General features: G+C 41.1%; 2 protein-coding genes across 2 annotated transcripts; both read right to left on the reverse strand.

Annotated features, from left to right (window-relative positions):
- Positions 1 to 5,698, reverse strand: LOC308369216 (glutathione S-transferase P-like; the record flags this gene model as incomplete). The annotated part of the gene is made up of 8 exons (XM_080843558.1): positions 1 to 189; positions 325 to 426; positions 567 to 670; positions 1,979 to 2,066; positions 2,546 to 2,652; positions 2,842 to 2,874; positions 4,391 to 4,474; positions 5,620 to 5,698. 8 exons carry the CDS (start codon positions 5,696 to 5,698, stop codon positions 1 to 3), a joined length of 786 nt encoding a protein of 261 aa, XP_080699684.1.
- Positions 5,699 to 8,382: 2,684 nt separating this feature from the next.
- Positions 8,383 to 9,835, reverse strand: LOC308369217 (glutathione S-transferase P-like; the record flags this gene model as incomplete). The annotated part of the gene is made up of 5 exons (XM_080843559.1): positions 8,383 to 8,571; positions 8,708 to 8,809; positions 8,942 to 9,045; positions 9,128 to 9,215; positions 9,698 to 9,835. 5 exons carry the CDS (start codon positions 9,833 to 9,835, stop codon positions 8,383 to 8,385), a joined length of 621 nt encoding a protein of 206 aa, XP_080699685.1.
- Between the last annotated feature and the right edge of the window lie 3,238 nt (positions 9,836 to 13,073).

Genomic DNA, 13,073 nt, shown 5'->3' on the forward strand with positions numbered 1-13,073 from the left:
TCATTGCTTTCCATTGGGGCTGATGGCTCTGTTTCTGTAAGCATCACTCTCCATGTAGGCCTTGATGTTCGGACGAGCACTCAGTTTATCTCTGTAGGTCTGAAGGGCTGGGAAGTTATCCAGAGCAGTGGGGCTGAGGACCTGGTGGTGCTGCAGCAGGAGCAACAGGAGATAGTCTGCAAAGGAGATCTGACACAAGAGAGTCGTGATAAGAATGTGCCCATATTAGATGCAAACATTAAGATTGAGGCTGTAGTTTTCCAGACAGGGTGAGGACTTTGCCATCTATGTGCCGCTGTAATGTTAAATAGATTCGGCGGTTACCTGTTTTCCAACAAGGAAACCTCCTTTGTTACATGCCAGGATTTTCTCATACGGAGCCAGGTGGCGTGGAAGCTCTTTGATGTAGTTCTCTTTGTGTGTGTCCTACACACACACACACACACACACACACACACACACACAGACACACACACACACAGACACACACACACAGTTTTTGTAAATTGCATGAAGTCTACGTCAAACCTCCTACTAAACCTTACTGTCCCAACTTCACAACTCACATAGTTCTGAAAGATCAGTGTAAAGTATTTGGTCTGGAGATCTTGTAGGGAGTCATCCATCATATCAATCAGGGAGGCCTCCTTGTCATCTTTTCCATACACTCCTAAAAATCAACAAAGCATTTTAATCAAATTCATCCTTGAGAAATTATACAAATACTTTCAAGGTCCACACACTGCACTAGTGCTGTAGCGATGCGTCGATGATGTCGACGCGTCGATTTCAAAATTACGTCAACGCCATATTTTTACGTTGACGCTTCGCCACATACACGTGGACTGAGAGAGCAGAAACCCAGGGAATTGCTTGGCGCCATTAGTTGATATTGGCGATATAACGTAGTGAATCATGATACATACTATAAGCTGACCAACACCATGACTTAGCTCTCTGTGCCGTTTGTTCATGCTTAGTTGCCGTGTTCTGCAGCCGTAAATTAACGTTAACTAAACTGACACACTAGTAGCTAGCTAACGTTAACTACTAGCAACCAAGCACGAACAAACTGCACGGAGAGCTAAGAAGATAGTTTGCTAGCACCACCGAAGTGCGCAGAGCTCAAGCTACACAACACACTGAACAAACGTTAAATGAATGTAACCAACGTTACTTATTGTCCCCTTCACGAGAGACAATGGGGTGCGTTTCTATCTCCATTCTCAAACGCACCCTATTGTCTCTCGTATTTAACGTTTGTTCAGTGTGTTGTGTAGCTTGAGCTCTGCGCACTTCGGTGGTGCTAGCTAACTATCTTCTTAGCTCTCCGTGCAGTTTGTTCGTGCTTGGTTGCTAGTAGTTACGTTAGCTAGCTACTATAGCGGCAGCGGCTAGACAGCTGTGTCAGTTTAGTAAACGTTAACTTACGGCTGCAGAACACGGCAACCAAGCACCAACAAACGGCACAGAGAGCTAACTCATGCTGTGGTCATTTACGAGTCAAACACATAACATTAGACTAACGTTGGCCAGCTTATAGTATGTATCATGATTCACTACCACGTTAGATCGCCAATGTCAACTAATGCAGCCAAGCAATGTCCAGGACAGGGCTGCACATAAGGTGGTGCGCAGTGCTCATCAATGAATGAATGTTTTTATAAGCACTGAAAACATTTAAATTAATGAGCACCACATCCATTTGAGTACCAAACATTTTTACTGTGAACTCTAGATAAACATTAAATGCATTGTTGGACTTTTGCTGTGCAAAACGGTGCTCATTAAAGTATATTATTAAGATTTTTTGGGGTATTTATTTGAGATACATTATGGTTTTAATCGAGCAACAGAAAAATAATCGTTAGACTAATCGTCCAATTAGTCGTTAGATTAGTCGACTATTCGATAAAATAATCGCCAGATTAATCGTTTTGAAAATAATCGTTTACCCCCAGCCCTACACTGCACATACCAAACTTTCGAGCCAGATGTCTACGGATGGCACTCGTCTGATACAGAGTGAGGTCTCCATCTTGAAATTTGGGCACCTGGCCAAACAACTTTAAAAAAAAGAAGAAAAAACAGTCACAGAGACAGAATAACTGATAACCTCATTAGTTATATGACTCACATTTGAGTTTAATTCTTATTAAGATATTAAAACCCAGACTAATAGTGTTGTTGATCTGCTTTGCTGCTGATGTTGCTTTTCCAGAAGTGGGCATTGATTCCCCAGTGGATCTCATTAACATGTAGTATGCACTGATCTCGATCTCTTGGGCTCGTGCTTGAGTCTGTGATTCTAGTTGCTCTGACTACCAGAGCCTATTCGCTCAGACAGTGCACAGACATCAGTCATTCTATTGAAGAGACTCCAAAATATAATCATTGTCATGAAAATGCACACTACGTAGACTTGTACTGTACTGTATTTTTGGTACAAAATAGTATATAAATACAATTTTTTGACACAGATAAAGAATTGGTATCACTTTATGAAACGTTATCGAGTTATCTTGTGGCAATCTAAATAACTCACACAACTTTCCCTCAGGGCGCCTTGTTGCCACATCTCCATGGTGACAGTAATCTCTGTCCATTCCTTCCCCTGATCTTTCAACATCAGCCGGATCGGTTCAGCGCGACCTATGACAAGAGGTTGCGTTTTTCTCGTTATTCTATCTGTATGTACGAACTCACGCACACTACACGCACACTGGCACGCAACACACACAAACACACGCTTGCATGCAACACATCCATACACACCCACACGCATGCTTACACACAACACACACACACTTTCTATCTGTTTGATAAATATAATATGCTCACCTCTCACATTGAAGTATGTCAGTACAAAAGCCACTGCAAACACAAGACAGTCCATCATAATCATTACACAAATATTATAGAATAGCAAAAGCTGAGAAGTGCTTGGTGCAAAACGGCTGCTGAGATAACAGAGCAATAATAATGTTCGGAGGCTAGTCATGGAATGCACCTGATGTTGGTGTCACCGTCAAAACGGCGAACAGTGGCTAAATCAGTATTACTATACCATTGAATCATCATATTTATTAGCAAACTACTTGCCATAAACTGGGTAACGTTAGTTAGTTTTGTTTTCTTAGTTGCCAAGGCACTGTTGTTGTAGGCACCGTCATATGCAAGCTTTCTACCCATACACAAGTGACACTTGTCTTCAACAGCAAAGTTTAAAGCAGCAATAAGTAGTTCTGTTCCAAAACTAGCAAGCTAACTACCTAAAAGGCATGCAAAAACCTCCCAAACACCATCAACAGCCCAGTTGGCACTAATAGAAGCTCACCAACACACTAGCTGGTGTCTTTTGGCAGTAGCTATAGCTGCCAATGTCAAGCTTTTCTTCCAATTTTGCAGGGTGTTCCAGCACGGAACAGAGAACTACATACTGGAGATCCTGGATGGCTAGTGGGAAAGACTGTCTGTCCTTTACATGACCATATTCTATCAAAACTAATTTGAGGATTGTACCAAAACTAGTTGCCTAGCAAACCATACCTCAAAAAGTGTCAAATTGTTGCATAGTGTTGCTTTAAAGAGTTTTCTTTTTAAATAGCGAATTCACCCTATGTACCAAGACAGAGAATGTAACTACATTGACCACACCCTAACTCCTACAATGTGACAACACATAACAATTACTCAATTTGAATGTTACTATTAGACATGTATTGTGAATACAGCTAGGCATATAGAAGATGAGGTAGTCGTGCAGTGATCACTTACTTTGTAATCCTTCTTGGGTTTTTACAAAAAAAATGAGATGAGTGAGAACACTAGAATATTTTGTAGGCTGGCGTTCCTCTGCTTCATATGGGCTAAGCCTAGGTTATATGTATGCTGTCTTGTTTGAACAGTCATCATGACTTGGCACATTGCTAAGATTTTAGAATATAAATCCCACATACAAAGCAAAGCAGCAACGCCTCTTTTACTGCACATTCATTCATCTGACTGAATAGAATGGATGTGTATCAGTGAACCTGCTTGAGCTGTTCCCTGACACACCTCTCACACACACACACACACACACACACACACACACACACACAGGGCCAGCTCTAGCCCTGGATGCCCTAGGCGATCTTGAGTTTTGCCCCCCCCCCCCCCCCGACTATTCTAGTTCAACAATAAATGGTGCATGGACAACAAACACCAGAATAGTTTCAGAACATTTTCTTTATATTATTTTAAATAATGAATTACACACTCAAAGTATTACATTATTATTATTATTATTATTATTATTATTATTATTAAATGAACTCCATAAACTGTGCAAAACAATACACTTTAAAGTATGGATGTGGCTTGAATAAATACTATTAAATAGACTCACCTGATGCAGGCTGTGTGTTCCTGGCCTCAGTGGCCTGTGTGTTACTGGCCCCTTGAGCGCTACTGGATGTCCCTTCTCCTGCAGCTGTATTTAAACACAGAGTTTATCCATGCTGTTCGTTACACAATTGCATTTGGTAATTTCTATCATCCTACCACATAGTTGCATTGTACAAATACATTTTATAACTTGTAGTAGATAAATTACGATTACTGCCACCACTGCTACCAGGCTAAATAGTACTAGGCTACTGATAAAAAATGTGTAGTATTATTGTGATGTGATTATGTAAGGTGACCAGATTTGAGTTTGTGAAAAAGAGGACACTTCTGAGTTTTTGGAAATCTTTTTTTAAACGCAGATGACCCTGCCCCCTCCCAGCAATGAAGTTTTGAAATATTTTTTTAAAAACAGGTGTCATGTACTATTGTAAACAATGCAACTACTGGAGGCTGCAAGGTGCTCAGTGTTGCCAGATAGGAAATGGCTTATCGTATCAGAGGCTCAAAATGATCGTATTTGGATCGGCAACACTGGGAAGGCGGTCGACCAATGACAGTTCTCGCTACAATCAGAGCTAGCGCAAGAAGGGAAATACCCTTTCCAAAACTTGTAAGGGTGTAATAGCTAAATTGTGAGAGACCCAGTGAAACACAAATATCCAACAAATACCCTGACGTTATTGGAATCCCGGGCATTTTTTAGATCTCAAACAGATGACATGTCCGGCTAAAAGAGAACGTCTTGTCACCCTAAATAACAGCAACAATAGTACTAGCTCTGAAGGCTACTTACAAAGTTCAGAGGGAGGCGAATCAGGCGTCCTTTCTCCTGCAGGTGCCGTCTTCTGCAAACATTTCCTGAGTGCATCTGGCCGATTTAAAACAAAAAATTAAAACAAAACAGGAAACATATACATTTTAGTACATTTCTGGGGAGGAACTGTACATAAGGGTGAACAACACCACTATCCCCAAAATGGTTACTGTGTGTATGTAGCTACTTTTTGTATTCACTAAACAGAACGTATGCAGACAGCAATGGTACTTTTCATAACAAGCATACGTTATCCAGATAACTGGTCTTTTGATATCCATCTAGTTTATCAATAGCTTACTAATAAATTAGCAAAATAACAGACGCTAGCTATAGATAGCCTAAGTGACAGCAATGAAACGTCCTACATTTTCCCCGTTGGACAGCTTAATGGCTGAGATGAGAAGTCTTACCTCTATACTTGTTTTTCTTTTCCTCCTTTTCCTTCCTTTTCTTCCTTTTCTGTGCTCCTGACGGTTGAGAGCGCTTCATTTTTACCCTTTCCAAAACTTGTAAGGGCGTATTAGCTAAATTGTGAAAGACCCAGTGAAACACAAATATCCGACAAATACCCTGACGTTATTTGAATCCCGGGCATTTTTTAGATCTCGAACAGATGACATGTCCGGCTAAAAGAGAACGTCTTGTCACCCTAAATAACAGCAATAATAGTACTAGCTCTGAAGGCTACTTACAAAGTTCAGAGGGAGGCGAATCAGGCGTCCTTTCTCCTGCAGGTGCCGTCTTCTGCAAAAATTTCCTGAGTGCATCTGGCCGATTTAAAACAAAAAATTAAAACAAAACAGGAAACATATACATTTTAGTACATTTCTGGGGAGGAACTGTACATAAGGGTGAACAACACCACTATCCCCAAAATGGTTACTGTGTGTATGTAGCTACTTTTTGTATTCACTAAACAGAACGTATGCAGACAGCAATGGTACTTTTCATAACAAGCATACGTTATCCAGATAACTGGTCTTTTGACATCCATCTAGTTTATCAATAGCTTACTAATAAATTAGCAAAATAACAGACGCTAGCTATAGATAGCCTAAGTGACAGCAATGAAACGTCCTACATTTTCCCCGTTGGACAGCTTAATGGCTGAGATGAGAAGTCTTACCTCTATACTTGTTTTTCTTTTCCTCCTTTTCCTTCCTTTTCTTCCTTTTCTGTGCTCCTGACGGTTGAGAGCGCTTCATTTTTACCCTTTCCAAAACTTGTAAGGGCGTATTAGCTAAATTGTGAAAGACCCAGTGAAACACAAATATCCGACAAATACCCTGACGTTATTTGAATCCCGGGCATTTTTTAGATCTCGAACAGATGACATGTCCGGCTAAAAGAGAACGTCTTGTCACCCTAAATAACAGCAATAATAGTACTAGCTCTGAAGGCTACTTACAAAGTTCAGAGGGAGGCGAATCAGGCGTCCTTTCTCCTGCAGGTGCCGTCTTCTGCAAAAATGTCCTGAGTGCATCTGGCCGATTTAAAACAAAAATTAAAACAAAACAGAAAAAACATACATTTTAGTACATTTCTGGGAAGGAACTGTACATTAGGGTGAACAAGACCACTATCCCCAAAATGGTTACTGTGTGTGTATGTAGCTACTTTTTGTATTCACTAAACAGAACGTATGCCATTTATAATCAATTTAGACAGCAATGGTACTTTTCATAACAAGCATACGTTATCCAAATAACTGGTCTTTTGACATTTACATCCATGTAGTTTATCAATAGCTTACTAATAAATTAGCAAAATAACAGCCGCTAGCTATAGATAGCCTAAGTGACAGCAATGAAACGTCCTATACTAGGTGATGAACAATACTACATTTTTTTCGTTGGACAGCTTAATGGCTGAGATGAGAAGTCTTACCTCTATACTTGTTTTTCTTTTCCTCCTTTTCCTTCCTTTTCTTACGTCCCTGTGCTCCAGACGGTTTAGAGCGCTTCATTTTTGCAAAAGTCCCGTAACTGACACGCGCTCACTCTACCCTGGCAGTGTACAGGAGCCCTCTCACTAAAGGCCACCGCTTGCTTCTGCAACGGTGTCACATTGTTGTGTAAATGTACTCATAGCAATTTATGCTCCCTAAAAGGTTGCCCGTGTTGCAAAGCAATTCACGTGCAGAACCATAGCCAATTCCCTGGCGTAAATAATTCCACTACAAACACGTATCATATTGTCATGTAGGTTAGTGCATGTAGGCTAAAACAGCAGATACTAAATTAAAATAAATTCCTGCATTCAAATAATGTACAGTATCATGAAAGTTTGGATGAAATTGTCATTTTTATCACATTAGCATGTAATTATCACGCCAAACAATTACGCTGTACTGGACTGTAAGTAAAGTATAAAACAAAATCATTCACGAATATCATTCACGTCTTACTAAACCTAGTCACGCGAAAGTGAACAAGGTTAATAAGTCCTTTCTGTTTCCTATTCTGAGCATATGCAGGTTACGTGAAAAATTATCCGAAGACCCAGTCAAAATGAACGAAACATTTCGGTTTTCTCTAGATTCCCAAGCTTCCCATGATCACGTGAAAAATTATCCAAAGACTTGCATCCGGCAGATGAACTAATCGTTCACCTCCCTTCTGCCAACCGTGTCTTTGGATCTATGATTCGTTCATCTGCCGGATTCGGGTCTTTGGATCATTTCCCACGTGACCTGCATAGGCTCAGTACTGGTAGCGGAAACAGAAATGATTCGTTCTTGGATCATTTTTCACGTGACCTGCATTCAACGAATCATTTCTGTTTCCTTGGCTTAGCCTATGCAACTGTCCCGATGCGCAGTCATGAGAAAAAGAACAAATCCTTTTAGGAGAGGACTCGTTACTCTCGAGTCCTTGTAAGGATTCGTTCAAAATGAACGAATCGTTCACGAACGACACATCACTACTGTAAATGATAATTTTTGACTCATAGAAACCACGCTGCTGCAGTCACAGAAGACTTGCCATAAACACAGCAATATTAGGCTATAGCCTACCCTAGCTGTGTGCACTTATAAAGGATTAGACTTCCAGACCACAACACACACACGAAAGACTTTGGTGTAGTTTTATTGTTTTTTTATTGTTCAAGTACAAAACATTTTGACAACAATAATTGCTTCAGTGCTGGCTGTTTCTAATCAAAGCTCAGGTTCATTGCTTTCCATTGGGGCTGATGGCTCTGTTTCTGAAAGCATCACTCTCCATGTAGGCCTTGATGTTCGGACGAGCACTCAGTTTATCTCTGTAGGTCTGAAGGGCTGGGAAGTTATCCAGAGCAGTGGGGCTGAGGACCTGGTGGTGCTGCAGCAGGACCAACAGGAGATAGTCTGCAAAGGAGATCTGACACAAGAGTCCTGATAAGAATGTGCCCATATTAGATGCAAACATTGAGATTGAGGCTGTAGTTTTCCAGACGACAGGGTGAGGACTTTTCTGTCTATGTGCCGCTGTAATGTTAAATAGATTCGGCGGTTACCTGTTTTCCAACAAGGAAACCTCCTTTGTTACATGCCAGGATTTTCTCATATGGAGCCAGGTGGCGTGGTATCTCTTTGATGTAGTCCTCTTTGTGTGTGTCCTACACACATACACACACACACACACGCACACACACACACACACACACACACACACACACAGTTTTTGTAAATTGCATGAAGTCTACGTCAAACCTCCTACTAAACCTTACTGTCCCAACTTCACAACTCACATAGGTCTGAAAGATCAGTGTAGCGTATTTGGTCTGGAGATCTTGTAGGGAGTCATCCATCATATCAATTAGGGAGGCCTCCTTGTCATCTTTTCCATACAGTCCTAAAAATCAACAAAGCATTTTAATCAAATCCATCCTTGAGAAATTTTACAAATACTTTCACTGTCCACACACTGCACGTACCAAACTTTCGAGCCAGATGTCTACGGATGGCACTCGTCTGGTACAGAGTGAGGTCTCCATCTTGAAATTTGGGCACCTGGCCAAACAACTTAAAAAAGAAAAGAAAGAAAAAACAGTCACAGAGACAAAATAACTGATAACCTCATTAGTTATATGACTCACATTTGAGTTTAATTCTTATTAAGATATTAAAACCCTGACTAATAGTGTTGTTGATCTGCTTTGCTGCTGATATTGCTTTTCCATTGCTTGGGCATTGATTCCCTGTGGATGTCATTAACATGTAGTTTGCACTGATCTCGATCTCTTGGGCTCGTGCTTGAGTCTGTGATTCTAGTTGCTCTGACTACCAAAGCCTATTCGCTTAAACAGTGCACAGACATCAGTCATTCTATTGAAGAGACTCCAAAATATAATCATTGTCATGAAAATGCACACTACGTAGACTTGTACTATACTGTATTTTTGGTACAAAATAGTATATAAATACAATTTTTTGACACAGATAAAGAATTGGTATCACTTTATGAAACGTTATCGAGTTATCTTGTGGCACTCTAAATAACTCACACAACTTTCCCTCAGGGCGCCTTGTTGCCACATCTCCATGGTGACAGTAATCTCTGTCCATTCCTTCCCCTGATCTTTCAACATCAGCCGAATCGGTTCAGCGCGACCTGTGACAAGAGGTTTAGTTTCTGTCGTCATTCTATCTGTATATATGAACTCACAAACACAACACACGCACACTGGCACGCAACACACACACACACAGGCTTGCACGTAACTAGCGTGACCAGACTTGAGTTTGTGAAAAAGAGGACACTTCATTGCGGGGGAGGGGGAGAGGGCGAGGTAGTGTGTAGCATGCCGGACCCCGCCCCCTCCCCCGCAACGACATTTTTACAGCTTTTTCAAATGCAGACATGCTGATGACCCTGCCACCTCCCCCCGCGACAAAGTTTACTAACGACTCAGAATTATGGTATTTAGAGGATAATTATCGTACATCTGCCAGCACTGACAAGGCTTTCTACCATTGACAGTTCTCTCTACAGTCGGAGCTCGTGCAAGAAAGTGGAACGTTTTCCAAAACTTGTAAGGGCGTAATAACTCGTTTGTGAAAGACCCAGAAAAAACACAAATATCCAACAACGCAATATCCCGGACAAGTTTGGAATCCCTGTTGGACAAATTTTTTAGGTTTTGAAAAGAGGACATGTCCGGATAAAAGAGGAAGTCTGGTCACCCTAACGTAACACATACCCACACGCATGCTTGCACGCAACACACACACACTTTTTATCTGTTTGATAAATATAATATGCTCACCTTTCACATTGAAGTATGTCAGTACAAAAGCCACTGCAAACACAAGACATTTAGTCCATCATAATCATTATACAAATATTATAAAATAGCAAAAGCTGAGAAGTGCTTGGTGCAAAACGGCTGCTGAGATAACAGAGCACTAATAATGTTCGGCGGCCAGTCATGGTAAAGCTAACTATCTAAAAGACATGCAAAAACCTCCCAAACACCATCAACAGCCCAGTTGGCACTTATAGAAGCTCGCCAACACACTAGCTGGTGTCTTTTGGCAGTATAGCTGCCAAGGTCAAGCTTTTCTTCCATTTTTGCATGGTGTTCCAGCACGGAACAGAGAACTACATACTGCAGAACCTGGATGGCTAGTGGGAAAGACTGTCTGTCCTTCACATGACCATATTCTATCAAAACTAATTTGAGGATTGTACCAAAACTAGTTGCCTAGCAAACCATACCCCAAAAAGTGTCAAGTTGTTGCATAGTGTTGTTTTAAAGCGTTTTCTTTTTTAAAAGCGAATTCACCCTATGTACCAAGACAGAGAATGTAACTACATTGACCACACTCTCACTCCTACAATGTGACATTACATAACAATTACTCAATTTGAATGTTAGCTATAAGTCATGTATTGTGAATACAGATAGGCATATAGAAGTTGAAATAGTCGTGCAGTGATCACTTACTTTGTAATCCTTCTTGGGTTTTTACAAAAAAAAGGAGATGAGTGAGAACACTAGAATATTTTGTAGGCTGGCGTTCCTCTGCTTCATATGGGCTAAGCCTAGGTTATATGTATGCTGTCTTGTTTGAACAGTCATCATGACTTGGCACATTGATAAGTGTTTAGAATATAAAGCAAACATACAAAGCAAAGCAGTGACGCCTGCGACTGCACATTAATAATTTGACTGGATAGAATGGATGTGAATCAGTGAACCTGCTTGAGCTGTTCCCTGACACACCTCACACACACACAAACACACACACATACACACACACACACACACACACACACACACACAAACACACACACATACACATTACTTGCTGAGTCATGAAGGGGGTTGCGTGGGGACAGTGTCCTACACACTGATATACTGCACTGTGTGAGCTGACTTGACATCTTGGCCCTACCTGGCCATATGACTTGGTCAAAGTTAGACCCCTCCCCTTTGACCATTGACACACCCACTCCCTCCCCTAACATCATGTCTTGCTAATTCTACACTATAAAGGTTTGTACATTTCTGTAATATATAGAGAAGATTGTCCTCGTAACCAGAGACCTTTGTTGTATATTTTTTATAAGTTGATGAACATGGATTAATTAAAGTATGAAAAGCCTCACTCAAAATGGCTGACAAATGGAATACCAAACAGTTAACTGCTTAGAGGGATAGCCGGTGTAACAGGCCAAATTAACCCCCGCTCAGATTAAACCTTGGTATACTTTGGCCCAGGCCAGATTAAACCTGGGTATACTTTGTCCCAGGCCAGAGTATACCCTGGGGATAAACTGTCCTAGGCCAAACTGTACCCGGGGGTGTAAAATAGCCTAGGCCAGACTATACCCCTCCAGGCAAAGGCAGTTGCCTAGAGTGCCACCTAGAGGGAGACGCCAAAAAAAAAATGGAAAAATTTCTCCAACCAATAAAAATTAAAAATTTAAAAATATATTTAACATAAGGGGAACATTTGCCAAAAATGGGGTGTTGTCAGAACATGCTAACGCATCGATGGGTATGGGTCGAGTGTGGGTCAAATGGACAGAACAAAACTTGCATGCACCTAGTGCAGTACATTTTTAATATCATTGGTTGAATGTTGCCGGGTTCTGTATCCCTCCTGCACTCCCTGAGATGCCCAGACATGCAAGAGACTTCCTAACAAACGTTAGGTGGCTGAAGTTCAAGCACTCTGGACTCTGGCACTGGAAGAAACAGAATCAATATCTGCACACTCTTTTATTATAACTTGAAAATGAAACACAACGCACTGCAATAACGGGAGAGAAACAGTGTGGCTTCAAAATAGGTTTGAAGAACACAACAAACCCCAAGAGGCACCTGAAAGCGCACAACCCTGTAGTTTATGCTATGGTAAATTAGCTAGTAACTGTCAATGATTATGTTATGTGATGTCGTTATGTGAAGTGTTGTAGTAATCTTTGATCTTGGGTAAGAAAGGGGGCCAAAAACACACACACACACACACACACACACACTCACACACACACAGAAGTTAGGAGTAAAAGTTAGAGAACGGGGTTAGTTCTATTTGACCTTGGAGAACAGCCAAACACAAGAGAGTGGGAGGAACAAGGTTTCTTTAAAAAGTGTGAACCAACATTCATACAATGAGATGGAGCTAATCCATGGACCATCTCCTTTTTGTGGCTTAATGACTACAATAAACCTCAGACCAACACATGTGGCCTTTGACTATTGATTGTGGAATTGCGAGAGAGTGGCTGGTTTTCGCCGCGAAACTTTCATGGCAGAAGACGTGCCTCGTGGCATGCTCGTGCTGTGTCAAGAGAACCATGGCTAGTGTCTGAATAAACATATTCTTACGTTAAGCCGTCTTCCACAAGTCGTTTACTCTGAACAAAGCTAA

This window comes from Sprattus sprattus (assembly GCF_963457725.1).
Source record: "Sprattus sprattus genome assembly, chromosome: 8".
Classification (NCBI taxonomy): domain Eukaryota; kingdom Metazoa; phylum Chordata; class Actinopteri; order Clupeiformes; family Clupeidae; genus Sprattus; species Sprattus sprattus.